Raw genomic sequence first — 22,077 nt, forward strand, 5'->3', positions numbered from 1 at the left:
AAATTTTGAAGTTGAAAATATCTTTTTAAAAAAACCTAATTTTTTTTTTGGGGGGGGAGGGGGGTTGAGGGTAGAGTGAAAAATTGAAATTTCAAAGTTGAAAATATTTTTTTAAAAAAAACTTAATTTTTTTTTTGGGGTAGGGGTGGCGAGTAGGGGGTGGATCGGTTGGGGGGTGGGATCGAGTGTAGGGGTGAAAAATAAAATTTTGAAGTTAAAAATATTTTTTAAAAACAAACTCAATTTTTTTTGTTGGGGGGGGGGGGTGGATGATTGAAGGAACGGGATGAATTAATAAAAATTTGAAATTGAAAATATTTTTTGAGGGTATGGACAAAATAAATTGATTTTTTCAGCAAAAGAGTAATTGTAATTTGAAGTTGGAAGAGAGTTTTGGAAAATGTTTTTCATAAGTTTTGAAGGGAAGTCATTTTCCTTAAATTTGAGGAAAATGAATTGATTTGGAAAACATTTTTCAAAACATTTAACCCAATCAAACATGAGAAAATTGGAAAACATTTTCTGGAAAATGTTTTCCTTCCTACCAAACACACCCTGAATGTGCAACGCCCAAGACCCAACCTTTGGGGCCTCACAGCCTAGTCCCTTCGGCTTTAATCCAAAAGGTGCTTCAACAGTCAAATCCTGAACTCGGCCTTATATGGCTCCTAACATCCCGACCTAGAATTTACCTAAGTCAAGTTTCACAACGAACCTCCTTTTGAGTTCAATCGAATCAGCATTGTTTAAAAACTCTGCCTATCAGAGAGTGAGAAACAGAGTCCATGGGTAAATATCAAAATAAATTATCTTCTCATAAACAGAGAAAAAAGTTGTTAATTAAGCTTCAATATTCATGTAAGAACACAAATACTTGTAATTTGACTGTTAATTAGTTACTATAGTGCTTCAATAAGTTACACAACCATGATTAATATAAAAATATGTTTGGTATTGAGCAAATATAATAAAGTTACACAACCATGAATACAATTTCAAATTCTGAATCTGCCTCTGTATCTATTCATCGAACCAAGTTATGTCCAACTCACCCCATTCGTTCATAGGCACGTGTAAGGCTCTCCAAACGCCTTGTGAAGCGCTAACAAGGTTATTTTGACATGGTGGTTGATAATCATGTTTCTCATCACAACCCATAGTTGAATCACATTCATCCACAACCATGGCATTTACGCTTCTTCCATTACCATATATCGTTATGTTGCTAAGACATCTCCCTCCTCCATTGTACCAACCAGTCGAAAGAGCTACAACATGTGTATCATCAGAATGATACTTATCATCACATTTTGATGGTCCGTCTCCGTCTCCATCTCCACCCTTTTCGAAACTATTCAATGTGAGAATTGCTTTAGTCTTGCTAGACACTTGAGGTGAACATTTGTAAGTAGTGTATATTTTGTCTTTGATGCAACATATGTCATCTTCTTCGATGTTACAATGTCCGTTGGGCGGCTTTTTTGCCTTAATCTTGCTACTAGGCTTGCAGATTTGCAATCTTGACTCTGAGAAACTACAAATAGTAGAAAGAATTAGCAACACAATAAGAGATTTAGTACATAATCTAATGTTCTTCATGATCAATCTTTCTCTTAATTAGAAAATGTTTGATTAGTCTACATAAAGTTTGATCACATAAAACTCCAATCTTGTGTTCAAATTTCCAATTTATTCCTCTAAGCTTGTTGTATACCCCTTCCGTTCCTTTTTACTTGTCACAGTTTTCTTTCTGAGAATCAAATTTTGACTTGACTAACATTTTAATATTTATTTTTTCATCAAATTGATTTGACAAAAAACACAATTTTTAGTACTTTTTGTATAGTTTTTGAATATCAAAATTTTTATAATGTAATCTAATTTAGCTTTGACAGTTAGTCAGAGTGATTGTTAAAAAGCGCGACGTAACAACTAAAAAGAAAGAGAGGAAGGGAGTATATGTTAAACAAAATGGCCCTTATAAAATTGATGTCTTCATCATTATAACTTTGTTTTGTGTTGCAGCCCTACAAAGATTCCTATTGACATATGAATTTTTTCATGACAAAAAAGACAACAAAATTTTATCCAAAAACAAATTTGGAAACAAAGATAGTCTCAATCAGCTTAACTAAGACACCACGCTATTAAAATTTTCACCAATAAGCATATTCATCTATCAACGAATAATAAATATTTCATAAGAAAAGAATAATTTGGAGTTTCAATCTCAAAGAAAGGTATAGGTTCAATTTTAAGACAAAATCACGGAACGTAACAAAAAATTGTTGAATTTGCATTCAATCAATTCAATCCACGTATCCTTTAAACCACGCTATAAATTCAACTATACCTATATAGGAAAGACGATGAAGATGTGAGACGAGTGCATATTATATACACAAATATGAATTTGAACATGGTTAGAAAACCAATAGTAATTATCTCAAATTAATTGGGAGTATAAACTTGTTTTATGAATAAATTAAAAATTAAAAAACACTCAGCCCTTTGAACATTTCTTAGGCACTTAGCAATACTTCAATTGGATTTGGCTTATTCCATCATCTATCTTTTTTTCCTTTTTTAAATTTAGTTGGGTAAAAGTTACATTTGGAGTCTTTTTTACGTTTAAATGATGGTGGTATTAGGCCAGCTTGCACAACGTTGATTATTTCTTTTGATACCTACTTTCTCTCACGAGCACATTTATCGGGAAAAATAGTGAAGGAACAAGATTTTGTATAAGGAGGACTATATTCATAAAAGATACTAAAATGTTACAGTAGGGATTCAAGCTTGTGACCTAAAACAATTTTTGGACCAGCTTTATAACTATAGCTGAATTTTTTATGTCAAGGAAATTCAATAGTTTATATGTACTAAATAAATATTTATTTTACTTTTTGCTCTATTTGCAAAGTATAATTTTTCGATGAAAGGAATTCATTTGAACTCTTTTTCTCTTGCTATATTAGTTCTGTCGGCTAGATAGAAAGAATTCACCTAGTATTTTTTTTTCTTTTGTCTCTATTGGAATTTGAACTTGAGACCTTACGATTGTTGTTTCTCCTCATTGATCACCAGGCCACACCGTTGAATACGAGGTACATTTTCAGTGCCTATTGAACTTGAATAAGGAGGCAAACATGTTCATACAATAACATGAGAAATTTTATTTTCATGTCTAATTTTGTGGCATTTGCATAGGTGATTTCTGCATCGGGGATAGCAGTGAGTGATGAATGCAAGCTGAACTTTTCAGAGTTGAAAACGAAAAGGAACCATAGATATATAGTGTTCAAGATTGATGATTCAATGCATCTATTAATTATGTGTTCCTATTCCTTTGTAGCAGTTATTAGCAGTAAGGGAGGTTATTCCTCGACTTTCTCATTTCAGTAGTAGTAGGAAGTTATTTCCTTGTTATTAGGTGGTTGGTGTTAATCCACAAATATTGTATTTAAAGTCATTTGAATTCAATGGAAAGATATATAAGCGGAAATTTATTCCATTTTATTCATGAGTACTTTAACTCATCAACATTATAGGTTGTAAGAGGAAAACATCTGATTTCATTTTGCAACGTCTCATAACTAGATCCTTATCAGGGGACCGCCTTTTATTTGCTTGCTTTTGCTTAGTTCCATAAGCTTTTTATTCATATGTAGATCTTTGTTCATTAATCAGACCAGAATATATCAAGTTGTCCCCATTGTTTCTCAGGCACTCCTAATGCCTTCCAAACAGCTTTGGACGCGTCAACAATGTTGTTATCACACGGTGGTTGATAGTCATGAACATCATCACATCCCATTGTGGAATCACACTCATCCACAACCATAGCATTCGTTTGCCTTCCGTTCCCATAAATCGTTATATTCTGCATACACCTCTTTTCATCACTGAACCAACCTGTTGAGAGTGCAACCACCGGTGTGTTATTTGAATGGTATTTGTTGTCACATTCGGATTTTCCACCACCATCACCGCCTTTTTGGAAACTATTGATAGTTAGAACAGCTTTCGTCTTGCCTGAAATAGAAGGCGAGCACTTGTAAGTAGTGTATGACTTTCCAGGCTTGCAACATTCTGATTGATAGCCTATTTTGCATTTCCCTGGTGGTGGTTTTATGCCTTCAATCTTCCCACTGGGGTTGCACGACGAAGGTTGTGCCATGGCACATGAAATTAGTGTGCTCACAAGAATTATTGTGAGGATGATGAGAATGGTAACTTTTGGACTAGAGTTCATCTTCATTTTCTTTGTTGAGTACTTGTGTTGGTGAGTGTTAATAAAGGCGCTCTGTCTAGTGGTATAAGTTGTGTTGGTGAGGGGGTGAAGAAGGGTAAAAAAAAATAGAACTATTTATAGTGTGACAAGTGTTGGTGTATGGATAAATTATAATGGTTAATTCGTGATCTCCCAAGAGAACTTTTATTGAAGATGCTTGGTTTTTATCTAACAAGGTAACAACAAAGTTGAATTTGTGTTGTGATTATTTTTGGCCGTAACACATAAACAGACACTCAAATTTGTCCTCTAGTAAGTAAACAATTCGACTGTGAGTATGAACATCTATACACCTCAAAATTCGTCTTTACTGTGTCGGTTGATGAACACTCTAGCTTACCAAATAATCATCTAGACATCTCCAAAATTTATGTGTCATGTCAGCATCGACCGTCCACGAATGGCGGACGACAGCACAAGACAACAGCCACTAAGTGCCTTGGGGCATCTTAGTTAACCTGATGGAGACTAGATTTTGTTGTCATGAGAAAAGTCATGCCTATAGGAATCTTTGTAACGGCAGCACAAGAGAAGTTATAATCTTGAACAAAATGATGGAGACATCGATTTTACAAGGGCCATTTTTTTAAACATATAACAAATTTATAATTTAGAAGATATTGGAACTTGAAAACAACCTCGGAGTTTCAGTGTTCGGTATATGTAGTATTGAGGTCCTATTGGAGGAAGTTTTATATTGGGTAAAAGATGTTTTTTAATAAAGATAACTCAGTATTCAATAAGGTTTGAGAACTTGAAACCTTTGATCAAGTACGAAGAAGAAGTACTCACCACTCATCACAATCTTCATTTGTGATGACTTAGGTTGCATCAGTGACAAAATTATTTTCGCATTCACTCTTGATTACTTTTTCTGTTACACATTAAGTTTTTTGTTTCTTGTGGATTACACTGAGTATGCAGTTATATGTTGTTACAGTCTTGCAAACTCAAACGTACAAAATAATCTTAACCTCTAAAATTAGTATATAGATTTTATAATTTGTGTTAGATTTGAAATTATTCACTTTATTTAATCAACATAATTTTTTAGCAATCTGCCCTTACATAGGTAGAGTACCACATTGGTAACATAAAGTGAATCCAAACTTAATGTACAATATAAAAAGCAGCACCAATGCAGAAGCAGAAACCACGCAGCCACGCAGTGAGCACAAAGCGAACTATTCTTTCGCCTTTTACTAAAGAATACCGTGTGCACGTAGCATTGTGGCATACGCCTATTTTTGGAGGAGTTCTCATTTTTGAGAGCCCCTACAATTCTAGTTTTAACCTTTAACAACTTATCCAGCACCTGGTAATTGTAGTAAGAGCACAACTGTCGAATGGAAAATGGGTACATGATTTAAAAAAAGAGATCAATTTGGATAGACCATTATGATTATGACATGTGTCCCTCTAAGAATAAAACGAAGAGTGTTGATGTATCATTTATGATAGTTCGAAATATATTTATCCTTTCCCGTTTTAGAATATTCCACCAATGTAAGCATTCCACAGAAAACTTCATATCAGCACCTAAGTGGCATGATGATGTGATGGATCATGACATAGGGGTGTGGAAGTTAAAAAGAATTTCTACTACCAATTTAATGATTGTTTCCTTCAACTTTCAATAATTAGTACTTAAAATTCACCCTTTTTTCACTTAATAAAAATGGACACTAAGAGCCCGTTTAAATTGACTTAAATAATTTTTAAGTCAAAAAGTAAAAAGTAGGAGAAATCTACTTTTGATTTCTGACTTATTTTAAGTCATTTTAAACTTATTATAAGCCATTTTTACCTTGCCAAACACTTTCTAACTTATTTTAAGTCATTTTTGACTTATTTTAAGTTATTTTTTATATTTGTCAAATACTTCTAGAAGTCAAAAACTGTCTTAAAAGTAGGTTTGACCAACTTTTAAGTCAATCCAAACACCCTCTAAGTCGATTAAACATTTCTTCCTCCTGTCAAAACCATTGTCCATTATTTGGCAAATTTGCTCTCTTCTTTGCAACACACAACCAGATTGCAAATATCAAATCAAATAAATTTTTTAAGCTTTTTGTGTTAACTCTTCATCCCAAAAAGACACCCTTTTCCATATGATGAAAAAAATAAACTTGAGTTATTCTCTTTTAGCTATCAAATTCAATTTTAGTTGATCATGTCAAAACACCTATCTCTTAGCTAATTCATCATTTGAATCTCTGGTACCTTTCGGCTCAACTACATTTATAACGTTCCTTCAACTGCAAATCTATCGGTCTCAGATGTATCTTGGATGATTAGTTTAACTGATGATGCCATTGAAATGCGAAAGTCTTTTGTCCAATTGAAACTCCTGCTCTCCTGCTGCAACACTACCGTTCTTTGGAGACGAGATTAACTCGTGCTGCAAACTCATCAATTCCAGCTTTATTTTGCTGTTTTTTACTCCTAAGCACTGAAACCTGTGGAAGATCACAATGATAACTATAACTGATGGTCGAAGTTAACGTTGGATGATAACTCGTGCAGTTACATTTTGCAGCAACAGCAGTCAAAAATAGTATGTTAAAGAACAGAATCAGCGCAAGTTGTGTGAGATCTGCAATATTGAAAGCCTTCTCCTCAACATATCAACACAAAAAGCTAGATTTAAGCAATACCTATTATCCCTTTTAACTAACCAATTATAATGATTTATATGCAAATCATTATATGATAAGCGCACAAACAGGTAATTATCATCTTTGAACCTCATTACCAAGTCTAAGGCTCGAGCTTTAGTTCTCTAGGTTCAATTGATTAAGCTCGAAGATTAATCTCTCGTGTTTTCCAACAATTAAGCAGATATTTGTCTAATGGATGGGATTCTCCTAAAAAAGAAACAAGAATATGAACAATGACAAAGTAAATAAGCTATCAATATTTTCGGTGATCAACTTTGACCATAAGCCAACTTGCTCCTAATTAATCTAATTGTCATTAAAGCAACATTGCCAATTGTCATACAGATGTTCCTGCCTTTACTCCCCTCACCCCTCCCAAACACACACACAGAGAAAGAAGATAGATAGAGAGAATTATTTAACTTGAGGTACCGTCAGTTTAAACACAGAAATCATTGTATGTTTGCATAAAACGTGAGAATATGCAGATTTATGATACCTTGGGCGTATCCATAGAGCTGCCAAAATAACCTATTCCAAAAGATGAGGAAGAATATACAGCAGCAATCTCAACAGCTTCCAGCCTAGCCAAACTGCCCCCAACCTATGGACAATGGATTGCCAGCCAATGTGGAAGGAAGTTCCTTTATTTTCTAAAACATGAGAAAAGAGAAGGATAAGGAAACACTGGAACAGTCTTACCAGTCTTGGAGGCTCTGCTTGAACTAGAAGGAATCCAGCACTTTGGTCAACTCCGCATTGACTGTTTTCTTGAATAGTTTGCAAAACCTTTTTACAGGCAGAAGATGGACCAGCTTGAGACCTGCAGAAAGAAACATGCAAGTACAAAAATTTCAAGCGCGAAAAGTGAGATGGAATATATGTTTGTTCAAGTTCACAAATTTAACAATGAGCACTAATTTACAGTAAATTTCATGGATTTTGCAGGTAAAATTTTCTCCATCATATAGGACTTCAACAACCATATTGGCCATAGCTAATAATAAGGAGAAAAGATAACGTGGACAAATGGGAAAGCAGGTATCTCAGATACGTGGCAAACATACAGTGATGATGAGATACAGCATTCCCGAGCAGCAAATCCTTTCATTAGGTACTCTCCAGCACCACTGACACAGCATCCCACTATAAATGGAGCTCCAAAAGGTCCCCTTGACGATGCCCAACAACCGGAACCATACGTTGCTGCTAGACCCACACGCCCACTAACCTGTTATAAGTTCAAAGATTGAAATAACCAATCCAAAGAACTTATCAACTCAATATAAGAAAGAAGAAAGGACCTCTGCTCTTGCAAATACAATAAAATTTGGAATCAGGGAAAGTTTCACAAAAATTTAGGAGGCTGAAGGAAATAATAGACAGTGGAAGCAAGAAAACTGTACACTCCAAGTACATTGTACGAATAGGGCAAGGAAAAGATAAATTCAAAGCTCAACCAGAAGCAAACATCTTGGACGAAACCAAAACTGTGATACAACCTTCTGCTTCCTTCAATAATATAATAGTTTTTCAAGATTCACTTAACTGGTGGTTGTAAAGTCGAAGTATGATATAAGCCTTTCAAGCAGTCCGTCATGAGCAGAGAATCAAGTGCAGGAAAAGGATATACAGAAGAACTATGAAGAAGAAGAAATGAGAGGAGGGTAAGAGGAAACGATCTTTCAAAGGATGAACATGATAAAGCCAACGGGTCATATCAAACCAAAAGGAAGAATTCAGGCCACGAACGATTGAGCGTTGTAAAGTTTCTCACTATCCTAATTCCAACAAAATGACAAGGCTAACTTATACACAATAGTAACTTCTAAACAATACTGAGAAGATTAATAAAAGCAGCGGAGGTATATAAGATGGGAAAATATGTGTATAATTTACACATAGTAATAACTTCTAAACAATACTAAGAAGTTTTAACAGAAGCAGCGGAGGTATAGAAGATGGGAAAATAAGTGTATACTATCCAGATACAAATAAAGAACTTCAAGGATCTCAGTGTTGTTAGCACTTAGCTTGCACTGCCCTATGTTCACTATCCACCACTGTCAACTCTTATATATTGTATATTAATAAGTGTGAGTTGTATCTTTCTTCCTCCATTTTTTCTAGAGGATACACCAATTAGCTTGAGCTTGGGGCATTATAGATGTTGTTTGACCAAAAATTGTGTCTGTTCTTTGATGAAAGTCCTCACGAAGTCCTTAGATAGACAAGACCTTTAAAAATGAACACAGAATGAGAAGAGACTCCCTGAAAATGTTAATCAACAGACAATTCTGTCTTGCTAGAATTATCAAGAAAATCAGCATGGATAACTGGTTCTTTCCCAAAAGGCATGTGCATTGACAAATGCAACACCCCTTTTCAAGAACTGCAGTTGTGTTCAATAACGAACTTCCACTTAAATTATGACAGAATGAGAATTTTCTACTTTCCAAGTCCGAACAACAGTGTCAGCCATATTCAGGCTCTAATTACAATCTTACTGATAAAAGAACTGAGGATAATCTTAAATTCATAATCTTCACACATAAATTTAAAGCCTGAATTCAGGACACCCACCACCACCAATTGAAGTAACTAACACCCAGATAAAACTGCACCAGTCACAATCCTTCTGATTTTGAAACCTTCAACCGTATTAAATTCATTCACAACATGCACATATATGGGTATAGCAGAAAAAACAGAAGTTGGGCAGAGAAACAGCTACTGCAAAACTCTCAAATTTATTAATTAGAAAGAAACTTAAAAATCATTTCTAGTTTTATCACCTTCAGTGCTATCCCACCGCTAGAGCTTCCACAAGCCATATGTCCTTTCGAATCGAGACAGATAACCCCAACAGTGTCTGAAATTAAGTCTTCGTCTAATGCATCGAGCAAGGAGATTTGGTCACCCACTCCATCTCCCCTCAATTGATCAGATGATTGGCTCTCTACTTCTAAAAAAGATGCACATGTATAAGACACACATACACAGGGAAGAGGGAGAGGGTAACAACCAATTAACAATATACTAATATTTTCTCACTATGAAAAATTACTGGAAAACCAAGTTGGTCCAGCCAACAAGAAAATATTGTTATACACAAAAACATACCCAGTGTAGTCCCACAAGTGGCATTTGGGAAGGGCAGTGTGTACACAGCCTTACCCCTACCTTGTGAAGGTAGAGAGGTTGTTTCCGCAAGACCCTCGACTCAAGTAAAACATATCACAATCAAGTACTGAAAAAGAAAATACAGAAGTGAAGAAGGTAAGCTAAAAACAAAATAAGAAGAGCTTTATCAAAAAAATAAGAAGAGAATAGACACGACAACAAATAATACGGTAATCGAAGCAAAGGACACAACAAGGTAATAATAAAATTGAAGAATAAAATAGTAGGAGAGTAATAAAAACAACACTGATAAGGGAACTAGGCAACGTTCCACTACCTACTACCTTCTACCCTAATCCTCGACTTCCATATCCTCCTATATAGGGTCATCTCCTCGGTAAGCTGCAAGTGCGTCATGTCCTGTCTAATCACCTCTTCACAATACCTCTTCAGTTACCTTTACCTCTTCTCATACCCACCATTGTCAATCTCTCACATCTCCTCACTAGGACATTTGTGCCTCTCCTCTTAACAAGCCCGACCCATCTGAATTTTGCCTCCCTCATCTTGTCCACCAGGGAGGTCACTACCACCTAGTACGAATATCTTCATTTCTAATCCTATCTCTCCTAGTATGGCACACATCCATCACAGCATCCTCATTTCTGTTATTTTTATCTTCTAGGCATGCGAGTTCTTGACCAGCCAAAACCTCGCCTCATACAACATAGATGGTCTGAAACCACTTTATAGAACTTAAACCTTTAAATCTTGGCGGCGGCACCTTCTTATCACGCAGGACACCAAATGCAAGCCTCCATTTCATCCACCCCACTTTAATATGATGTGTAACATCATTGTCAATCTCCTCATTTCCTTGGATTATTGACCCAAAATACATAAAACTTCCTCTCTTAGAGATGACTCGAGTATCAATCTTCACTTGTTCATTTGCTACGTGTGTTGCGTCACTCAACTTGCACTCGAAGGGTTTGTTTGGAATGTTGTACAAGCATAAATTGTCCTTGGACAAAAATTTAATATTGTTTTATCTCTTGTTTGGTTATTAATGGTGGGATAAGTATACCAGAATTAGTTATTAGTACAGGGATAAGTCATACCTGAATTAGTTATTAGTACTGGGATAAGTTATACTTGCCATAGAGTGGAATAATAATACTAGAATTAGTTATCCCAAGATAAAATAATGAAAATGACAAAAATACTCCTAAGGTTCCTCAAACCCTTTTTCTACTAAATAAGGTGGAGGGTATTTTTTTTTTAAAAAAAAAAACTTCCTCTTCTTAGAAATTATGCAAGACATGTTATTTTTAAACCAAGCAGCCAATAAGAAATAATTGCAGAATAACTAAACTAAACATAACTAACCACAACATTACTAATCTCAACATCACTTGTCTTCAAACCAAACGACCCCTAAGTACTCTATCTTAATCTTGATCAATCAAAATGCTTTAGACTCCAGGTCTCTCTAAATCTCCAACCTATCGTTAACCTTGTTGCGTGTTCGTCAATCAATGTTATATCATCTGCAAATAACATACAACATGGCACTTCCCCTTAGATATGTTGCGTCAGTTCATCCATCACCAAGGTAAACAGAAATGAGCTAAGAGTTGATCCTTGGTGTCCATCAAAGTTACCCCTCGAGACCCCAAACACCTCTCTAAGCTATTTCCCTAATGCAAGTAGCGTCCTTTCCCGCATACTATTTGCATCCACACTACTGCCCCAAGCCCCCATTGCCATCAACTTCTCCCCATCTCCTGAGCTCTGGTAGTAGGCAAGCCACCTCATTTGTACCTCGGTAAGAAAATAGTGTTTATGTGGAAGCATTTTATTTTGTGTGAACCTTGTTGACTAAGCAACTATGTAATAAAGTAAAATGCATGCATACATATATATAATGTCCCTGAAGTAAAATAAGTAGCTTGTGTAAGATTAGAGTCGTTCCCAATGACAAAACTGCACAAGCAGAGCTTAAAGCACAAGATATACTTTGATGATTCCATAGAGGATATTTAGACTCTGCAAATTGTATAGCTAGGGAATATTTCATATTCTGAAAACATACAACCTTGTATATGAGCACAAAGTAATAGCTTCTAAGGACACTATTTATCAGAGGGTTTAAGATTCTCCTAATGACCTTTTCAAAAGAACAAACAAAAAAAAAAATCCACCTAATGTTAACTAAATGCAAAAAATGGGATACTTGAGACCTCATAATATGAATGTCGGTTCATCAGAACTCAAAATAGTACTCCTTCTATTTCACTTTATGTGATTCTTTTTAGTCTATTGCAAAAAGAATGACACTTCTAAATCTGGAAACACCGTATTCTACACGTCTCTTTTTACCTTAAATGAGAAGCTTCTATAACCACATAAATGTTGTAACATGTTTAAGACCACAAGTTTTAAAGTTTTATAGCCACATATATGCTATAGCATATTCTAGACCACAAGTTTCAAAAGTTTCATTTCTATCGTAAAAACTCCGTCCCATTAAAATTATGTCAGATAAATTGGAACATAAGAAGTAATTTTGTCCACTTGTTGGCCATCCCCACATCATGATAAACAGTCCCATTGAGGAAATCGAAGAAAAATCTTAAACATAGGGAATATGGCAGCCTTATCAAAGTTGAAAGACCTTGGATAACAATATACTACAACTTACCAGATATTGCATTAGTCTCCTTGGCATTGGTCAGCTTTATGTCCGGAGCATCAATAACAGTTTTGGCATCATCAAGCATCGCTTTGTATCTTTTCCATTGAGTTCTTGCCTTCTCAGTAACAAGTGACTGTCTCCATATCACAAATAAATAGTTTACTTCAAGCCAAAATCTAGGAAGGATACTGATCAAAAGAAACATAGTTAGATAGACCACCCATCTAGTTGACTAAAATCCAAGAGACCTCCTTTTAGCTTAAAAGGGGCTAAGTACTTCCCTCTAATTATATAGATATCTTCCCACTGTTAAAGTGTCATTCCACTCTCAAATTTGGAGCACTGGAGGAAGAATGTCTATGAATATTTTAGCCTTGAAATGCAATTATCATGACCTGAGAAGTCAATATTTGAAGACGACTTTCAAGCATTGATAAAAATAATCATAGTAGGAAGTTGTTGAGAATATGATTTAACAAATCTAACAGCTTAAGCCTTTTAATGAGATGGTCACATACTTCAACATGTAGGCAAAGATCCTGGGTTCGAGTCTCACCGTCACCCTTTATCAACAAGAATTTTTATGTGTTTGGCTTAAAAAAATAAAAATCAAGCCCGCACATAATAGAAGTGTGTTGAAAATATAATCGAATAAACAAAAATGTGATCTCTAACCGTTTAAGCTTTTCGAAGAGATGATCATACACTTCAATAGAAGCAATTAAAATTAAAAATTAGGAAAATGGAATGTCATGGATAACCGGTTTAGCTCTGCAAATAGTTGAAGTGAGTAGTGGAAACTTGTGATACACTTAGTTTTGAACTTTTTAAGAGAGACCAAAGGGTGTTACTCGAGGGTGTTGTAATTTTTTAAGTTAAAGTCGTTACAACTGTATCTAGATGTCACAATGAATGGAGAAAGAAGACCTTTTTCTGAATTGGTTGATAAAGGTAAGAGTGTAGATAATAATGAATAGTTGCTTGCCCTCGCTAACAAAGGACAATAATCCCTCCCCTTATGACCTATTTTGACTCGTTTCCAGATATACCTCGATACAAGGAAAAGAACTTTTGTAGTTATCAAGGGATATTTGAAATGTCTCTTCAAGGGAATATGTTACCCTTTATACCGGCACGAGCTAGAGTTTAGAGTAGAGTAGACTCTAAGAATCCTAACCGAAGAAACAATTATCAAAATAATATTGTTGTTAAGTCCTACATCGGCGCATTAGAGATGAGAATGTCTCTTTTTATATGAATTTGGACAATCCTCACCTCATGAGCTAGTTTTGGAGTTGGATTAGGCTTTAAGGTCCATTTCTTTAACTGGTACCAGACCAAACAAAGTTCCTAGATTTGAATCTAATCAGCCCCCACTACTAAAAAGCATTTCCACGTGCTCGGCTCATCATAAAGAATCAGGCTTGCATGTGAGTGACCGTGTTGAAGATAATTAAGTAAACAAAAGGGTCTCTCTCTAACAGCTTAAACTTTTAGATGAGATGGTCTTTTTTTATTGAAACGGGAAACATTTTAGATGAGATGGTCATATACTTCAACATATTTTATTCAATGTAATTACTACTTGTGTCTGGCACCTAAGGAAAAACAAATCTACGGTTAAGACAAGTGTATTCTACCTCGTCAGCCGCTGTTATAGTTGATGGTAAAACAACACCTTTGGACTTCGCCCATGCACATGCACCTTCACCAACTAAAAACCTAGACCATAGGCCAGAAAAGTTTCATTAGAATATAAAGTTGGAATAAGAAACAAGTCAAACCAAGAGACAAAGAACTGGACTTCTATTTATGAATAAATTTTGAAGAAGGAAGGATGCAATGAGTAGAACAAGAGTTGTAAAACAACGTTTTCATCATTAATTAGTGTTCATGTCCCTTAAAATTCAAAAAGAAAAAGATTCAGCCAATGAAATCAAAGTAGTCAACCTTGATAAATAACATAGAACATCAAACATTTTTTATTATATTGATGAACAATGAGTAATTTACAACAACAGAAGCACAAAATTTAGTGACACGTCTCTCATCTATTTAATTATTTTTTCAGTCCACATAAGTTTATTGGACCCATTTCCTTTTTTAGCAAATTCCAATTTCTTTGAATTCTTAGACAGATATGTTATGCCAATAATGTATTCATATTGCACAAATATAGTAAAAACTAAAAAGAATGATGATAGATCAATTGAAAAAAAGGCTCCATCTAACGGTTTGTTAAAGCCATATAGAGTTGTTTACAAGACATCTAAAGAAGAGTCATCATACATTGGAGATATTCGTCCAAGCAGTGAAGAACCATAGATCTGTTCCTTGACCAACAAAGCAGCAATCTCAATGGCATTTCTGACACCTGGTAATGGTTAACTTCACAGAAGATGTAGCAAGAGTAAACAAAATGGATGCCACAAGAACTAGAAGTATTAACTCTAAAGCAATAACAACAAACTTTAGAATACATCGCCAATGCATGACCTCTACTTTCTGCAATAAAGTACATGATCATTGGCCCTGAGAATACCTGGCACTGCACCTACAGCACCAAATGCTCCAGAATCACCATCCATAATACTAGCATCACACTCCACATGACCATCCTCTGTCAAATTTGAACCCCGTCCAGCATTTGTATTTGGATCATCCTGCAAGAATATAACTTCAACTACACTCCGTGCTAGAAGGGAATTTTAAGACTTCAAGAATGGCACTTTCTGTGCAAAAAAATATTTTTTTGGAAGTTATAACAAACTTTAATAGGATTTCGACATTTACAAGCTCATATAACAGCAGAAACAAACTTGACCCAAGTGACTCATCAAGCATCATGCACTTTTCACCCCATTGCTTGGTAATTGAATACCTTCTTTTTTTTATAACCATATAAATGAACACCTTCTTCAATCAACTATGACAATTGACAAAGATTGCAACTAACTTATATGATATTACATTTCAATACAAGGTAAACTTACAAGTACATTTTGTTACTATCTGGTGCCTCTGTCCCAAATATTATATCCAGCTTTTTCTAGAGCTACTCACAAATTATATGGTTTTACCAAAAGAGGTACTTCGTACACTATACAACTAGAAACTTGTATAGACACACTTTCTCTTCCAAAAACCAGTTCATTCTTAATCTATTCTGTAAAGATCAAAAGTAACTAGTGCGTCCACATGTGCCCCATCTAACTAAAACAGTACTCTGGTTAACCATTTCAATGACAAAGCAACTTTAAAATAGAACATTCAATTAGATACCAACATGCTAATCTTGACACTACTGAAGTTACTTGAACGGAACAGTTTTTGTGATGGTGTTCCAAAATTTCAACATGTCCCTACATGATCCATATCTCATGGAGACAATAAAAATTCATGTCCAAATCCTAGAAGCCCACTTGCCAAGGAGGCCATCCAGGCAACTCTTTAATATCAAATTGCTTGGAGAGATCAAAATAATGGCATGAATCTCTCTCTTCCCGCTGAATGTAATGCTTTGCTTATTAATGTTGATGCCACCAAAAGTTCGTAGTGCACCCATATCCCAAGACAAATTTCAAAAGAACTTGTAAAAGTTATTTAAGACTCATGGGTGACAAATTATGAATATTTGAGATAACCCCTTTTAAATTTATAAAACTTATTCTCCAATTTATAGACATCAAGCTAGTTGTCAACCAGGATATGACCATGGACATTACAATCAATGTCAAGACAATTTTAATCTATTTTATTTGAAGTTAGGAACTTTGCACTTGTCTGACCATTTACTCCATTTTTTTTCGAATGGTAACATACTAACATTCACTTGTCTGACCATCTTTCCACCAAGATCTATTTATCCTATAAGCACCATATTTTGTCTAAGTTTCTTTACCTCTTAAGAAATTGACCAACAGAAAGCATCACTGTTATGCATAATTCTTCCAAGTTTCTATAACACAATTATGTCGTCTTGAGATGTCGACAAGTACACTGTCGAATACAGTTTCCACTATAAAGTTTTCAGGAAAAAAGTATGAAGTAACTGAAGTACCTCCAATACTTTAATTGCTGCTGTAACAGCGTCTATGCATCCACCAGCACCCTGAAATTAAACCAGCACAACCACAATATGAAAGAAATTTTAAGTTAGTTGCTTCAGAGCATCTTTTTTTACCATGAATTAGAACATCAAAAACATATATAATTGGAATCGATACACCGATCAATTTGCATGCAGAATTAACTATAAAAGTTTCTATTTTTTCTTTTCTCACTTCTAGATCCTGACAAGGATGAAGCTATTTATTCATATTTTGAGAGAGACCTTTCGGAGAACGGAAGCGGCAGCGAGACACGCTCGTTTCATTGCTGAACGGAGAGCTTTCTCATTCGACGGCGAGTGATATCCAGCGCCGACGTGTACGGCGACAAAGAATGTCGGAGTTGAGAGATTCCGATCAGTAACCTCAGTGGCCATTACTCTTTTCCCTGCTCGCCGGTGTAGTCAAAATGGGAAATTGGAAGTAAAAAGCCTTGAAAATATTAAATATCAGAATAGTCCTTAAGGGGGTTAGATCATTTTAGTCCCTGATATCTTGTTTATCTCTTTTTTTTCTCTCATCTTTCTTTACAATTTAGAATCATATTTATTTTTATGTGTATGCAAAAGATTTTAATTGCTACAACTAAAAAAAAAAAAAAAAAAAAATTATTACACAAATGACAAACTAGTTCTAAATTTCATTTTTGGTCTATGTTTTAATTTATTTATTTTTTAAAAATATATTATAATTTATGTAGTTCTAAATTCCTTATTTTAAGCCAAGTTTGATATATTTTTACAAAATTAATTAGTTTGATATCTAGTTTAAAGAATCAAGAACTAAATTATTATTATTTTTACTTTAAATCAAATTTTGTACATTTTAAATAAAAAAAATTAAATCTATCTACAAAATCTAAATATTTTTTTCTATTTATGGAAGAGAAATTAAATACTAGCCATAATATACTATATTATAATTTTTGATACAGTTTTACAAATTTAATCAGTTTAATATCTAGTTTAAAGAATCCAGATCTAAACTATTTTCTTTTTACGAAAATAAAATAAAAGAATGACCACAATATGGTAGTTTGTAATCTATTTACAATTTATTTTTCTTATAGAAGAAAAATAAAGGACTAACAAAAAAAATATTATTACATCTAAATTCCATTTTTGGTCTATGTTTTACTATTTTTTTATAAAAATTATATTATAATTTATGTAGTTCAAAATTTCTTATTTTAAGCCAAGGTTGATACATTTTTACAAAATTAATTAGTTTGATATCTAGTTTAAAGAATCAAAATCTAAATTATGTAATTTAATTTAAATCAAATTTTGTACATTTAAAAAAAAAATTAAATCTAGCTACAAAATTTAAATAATTTTTTCTTTTTATGGAAGAAAAATTAAATACTTGCCATAATATACTATATTATAATTTTTGATACATTTTTACAAAATTAATCGATTTGATATCTAGCTTAAAGAATTCAAATCTAAATTGTTTTCATCTTATGAAAAGAAAATAAAAGAATGACCACAATATGGAAGTTTGTAATCTATTTACAATTTTTTTTCTTATAGAAGAAAAATCAAAGACTAGCCAAAAAAAAAATATATTATGACACTAACTAGTTCTAAATTTCATTTTTGGTCTATGTTTAAATTTTTTTTATAAAAATTCTATTATAATTTATGTAGTTCTAAATTCCTTATTTTAAGCCAAGTTTGATACATTTTTACAAAATTAATTAGTTTGATATCTTGTTTAAAGAACCAAGATTTAAATTATGTTCTTTCTTTTAAATCAAATTTCGTACATTTTAAAGTAATTAAATAATTTTAAATCTAGCTACAAAATCTAAATATATTTTCTTTTTATGGAAGAAAAATTAAATACTAGCCATAATATACTATATTATAATTTTTTTATACATTTTTACAAAATTAATTAATTTGATATCTAGCTTAAAGAATTCAGATTTAAATTATTTTCTTCTTATGGAAAGAAAATAAAAGAATTACCATAAATGGTAGTTTGTAATCTATTTATAGTTTTTTTTTGTTTATAGAAGAAAAATAAAAGACTAACCAAAAAAATATTATTACACCAACTAGTTCTAAATTTCATTCTTGGTCTATGTTTTTTTAATAAAATTATATTATAATTTATGTAGTTCTAAATTCCTTATTTTAAGCCAAGTTTGATACATTTTTTCAAAATTAATTAGTTTGATATCTAGTTTAAAGAATCAAGATTTAAATTATGCTCTTCTTATGAAAAGAAAATAAGTGAATGACCATAATATGATAGTTTGTAATCTAGTTACGATATTTTTCTTATAGAAGAAAAATAATATACTAACCAAAAAAAATATTATTACACTAACTAGTTCTAAATTTCATTTTTTGTCTCTATTTTTTTTATAAAAAAAAAGAATATAAATTATTTTTAACACTAATGATTTTTTTAAAATTTTATTTAATTTTTAACACTACTGATTTTTTTTAATTCTATTTAATTTTATTTGTGTTTTTATCATCTAACCTTAATATTATTATTTTAATAAATTTACTATATATCTTGGCATGAGCGGGGTCCGTATCTAGCTATGTGCAACTGAGAGTCATACTGGCCTATAAATTCTTCATATATTCCGTAGAATTGAGGTGCATTACTCAGTATCATTCTTTCTTTTGAACAAATCAAAAGGCAAACTCGATATCTCTTTAAAAAATATTAGAGTTTTTTTTCATTACATATATTAACATGTCTAACACAGATGTGTATACTGTTATGTTCTTTCGAATATTGAGTTCTCACCCTACACTTCTTCGTTGCCCTATATGTAGTCAAATTGGTGGCACTCATGAAGAATTTATGAGTCATTTTTAATCTCATTCAATGAAATAACAAGCACCTTTCTTGTTACGAAGTTTTAACATGTTAGGTATAACGTCGTCAAAAGATTTACCATCAAAGCAACAAACAAGATCTGCGACAGTTATGCCCCAAACACCACTGCCACCACCACATGGTTCTTCCTCAATTGCAGGTAATGTCAGGGGTAAAAGATTGCGTCAAGATTCAATGGATATAGATCTAAATAAAATTCCTTCTATGTCCACAAGCCCCTAGTTAAACGTTTCTATATATCCAAGATACATATGATGGATCCCATTTGTTTAGAACATTTTCAAAGTTTTTTATTTTTTCAAGAGTTGTACTCTCTTAAGAAATAAAATTTTAATTTTAATTTAGTTTTTATTTCATCGCTGAAGTTCTTTTAATTGTAACAAACACAAAAGGTAATGCATGGATAAACTAAAGAATATTGCAAACTATACTGCTACTTTTTATACCTTTTTTTTTCATGATTCCATATTCTAATGTCCAAGCATAAAGAATAATTTAATGTTATTACACAAATTGTAGTTTCATCCATTCATGTCACTAGAACATTGAAGTTCCTATATCCAGGGGCGGACCCACGTGTTGTCTAGGGGGTTCACCCGAACCCCCTCGATAAAAAATTACACTGTATATATAAGGTGAATTTTCTGGATTTATGTGGATATATATATTTTGAACCCCCTCAATGACAAGGTGAAGGAGATAGCCCAGCGGTGGCTCCCTTCAATATTAAGTCTGACGTCTAGGGATCGAATCCCTGGGTTAGCGTTTTTTTTTTTAGGTTTTAACTTTCAGTTTTTTTTTTTTTTTTAGTTCCAGTTCCCATTTTCATGTTTTTTTTAGTTTTTTTTTTAATAAAAAGTGCTAAAATGTGGTGTTAAACCCAAAAAATTCAAGGGTCCCATACTCCCATTCCTAAATGCTAATAATTTTTTCACTTTTCAAATCCCTAAATCACTTTCTTGTTCTTTTCCAACACTCAAAACTCAAATATTAAAATCATCTCCCATAATATTCTATTGTTGATTTGACATATTTTAAAGGGCTAACTTTTTGTTTCACTGTAATCACTTATGTTAGTTTCAGATTTCTTGTAACAAAAATAACTTTTTGTACCTATAAACTATATACTACTACTTCCTTGAATTTTTTTTTGGTTGACTTATTTACACGTTTTTACTTTTATTTTTCGAACCCCCTGAACGAAAATCCTGGGTCCGCCACTGCCTATATCCACTGTAAATTTTAACATATAGTGTTAGTAGTTTTTTGAATTAAATTATTTTGAAAAATAAAGAGAAAGAGAAAGAAGTAGTAACAAATGTATATTAGAGCTTGAGAATAGGGTCAAAACGTATTAAAGGGGGTTAAAAAAAGTCAAATCAATGAACGAAATAACTTATCTGAAGATTGTTTTGTTGATGCAAGAAGAAGTTATTCCATACGTTCAAAAGAAAATCTTAGAGAATTATAATTAGCCTTAGTTCAACTGTATAAGAAATTTATTGGGTTTAAGCAAGATGTGAATGAGAAATTGGAAAATGTGGGGAACCAATTTGGAGGAAAATGAAAAGTCATTTATCTCATATTGATAGAAGAAAGGAAAATGATTGTCCTTATATTAGGAAACACTTACTTCAGCTTTTAAAGGGTCAAGTAGAGGATGCCCCATCGCGCCTCCGTGATTGATTGACAATTTGTTCGGCAAAATTTATTTAATTAATTAAGATTGAAATTCGCTCGGAAATGACCTATTTTTTTTAACATGTATGTTCACGCCTATAGATGGATATAAATAGCGAGGATTTCTCTCATTACCACTACTTCTTTAATGATTAATTCATTTTATTTTTGGAGGAATTAATCTACAACCTCGGGTACTTGAGGGGATTAAATTTCTTAAGAATACACAATGAATTTTGTGGACTCGGATTGTTTTATTTTCTGTCTTTCAATTTCATCTTTTTTTTTGTTTTTGTTTTAGTAACCTGAATACATGAGATAACATATTTGGAGTTCAAGACATGAAAAATTATCATAATTGAAAAAAGGAATTACATAGCTTGGAATTATGAGAAGTTTGACTAACTCCAAATCAAGTCAAACTAGGATTGGATTCATGAAAAGTCTTGAACTTCAATATAAAATATTGCATTGATGCTTTGAAAACTTGTCACGCATAGAGATTTGAGAGATAGAACAAGACCTATTCGAGAGTCAACTAAAAATCATCAAAGAACATGTTCATATCAAGAGTTATCAATACAATTTGTGAGTTGTAATAATAGTTAGATTTGTGTGTTTCAAAATTGGACCTTGAAGCATTAT

The 22,077-nt window shown here is 33.1% G+C and overlaps 3 protein-coding genes and 1 non-coding gene across 5 annotated transcripts; 1 reads left to right on the top strand and 3 right to left on the bottom strand.

The window, feature by feature from the left end:
- Positions 1–1,020: 1,020 nt before the first annotated feature.
- On the bottom strand, positions 1,021–1,599 carry LOC125868404 (kiwellin-1-like). The gene has a single exon (XM_049549062.1). The coding sequence runs from the start codon at positions 1,597–1,599 to the stop codon at positions 1,021–1,023; it is 579 nt and encodes a 192-aa protein (XP_049405019.1).
- Positions 1,600–3,682: 2,083 nt separating this feature from the next.
- Positions 3,683–4,261, bottom strand: LOC125868405 (putative ripening-related protein 1). Its single transcript, XM_049549063.1, has one exon. It carries the CDS (start codon positions 4,259–4,261, stop codon positions 3,683–3,685), a length of 579 nt encoding a protein of 192 aa, XP_049405020.1.
- A 1,192-nt stretch (positions 4,262–5,453) lies between these two features.
- LOC125869480 (U5 spliceosomal RNA) lies at positions 5,454–5,568 on the top strand. The gene has a single exon (XR_007446846.1). It is a non-coding gene; the product is annotated as a U5 spliceosomal RNA (small nuclear RNA).
- Positions 5,569–6,361: 793 nt separating this feature from the next.
- On the bottom strand, positions 6,362–17,329 carry LOC125869232 (putative threonine aspartase). Of its 2 annotated transcripts, none has more exons than XM_049549798.1 (11): positions 17,109–17,322; positions 16,836–16,886; positions 15,318–15,438; positions 15,065–15,149; positions 14,416–14,497; positions 12,782–12,908; positions 9,750–9,916; positions 8,022–8,185; positions 7,657–7,777; positions 7,454–7,558; positions 6,362–6,753 (listed from the first exon to the last, which is right to left on the bottom strand). In XM_049549798.1, the coding sequence occupies exons 1-11, from the start codon at positions 17,259–17,261 to the stop codon at positions 6,664–6,666; spliced, it is 1,266 nt and encodes a 421-aa protein (XP_049405755.1). In that variant the 5' UTR covers positions 17,262–17,322; the 3' UTR covers positions 6,362–6,663. The 2 variants fall into 2 exon arrangements, with proteins under 2 accessions (XP_049405755.1, XP_049405754.1); XM_049549797.1 differs by having other exon boundaries at positions 6,366–6,753; positions 9,750–9,919; positions 17,109–17,329.
- Positions 17,330–22,077: the final 4,748 nt, after the last annotated feature.

The sequence above is a fragment of the Solanum stenotomum genome, chromosome 6, assembly GCF_019186545.1.
Source record: "Solanum stenotomum isolate F172 chromosome 6, ASM1918654v1, whole genome shotgun sequence".
NCBI lineage: Eukaryota > Viridiplantae > Streptophyta > Magnoliopsida > Solanales > Solanaceae > Solanum > Solanum stenotomum.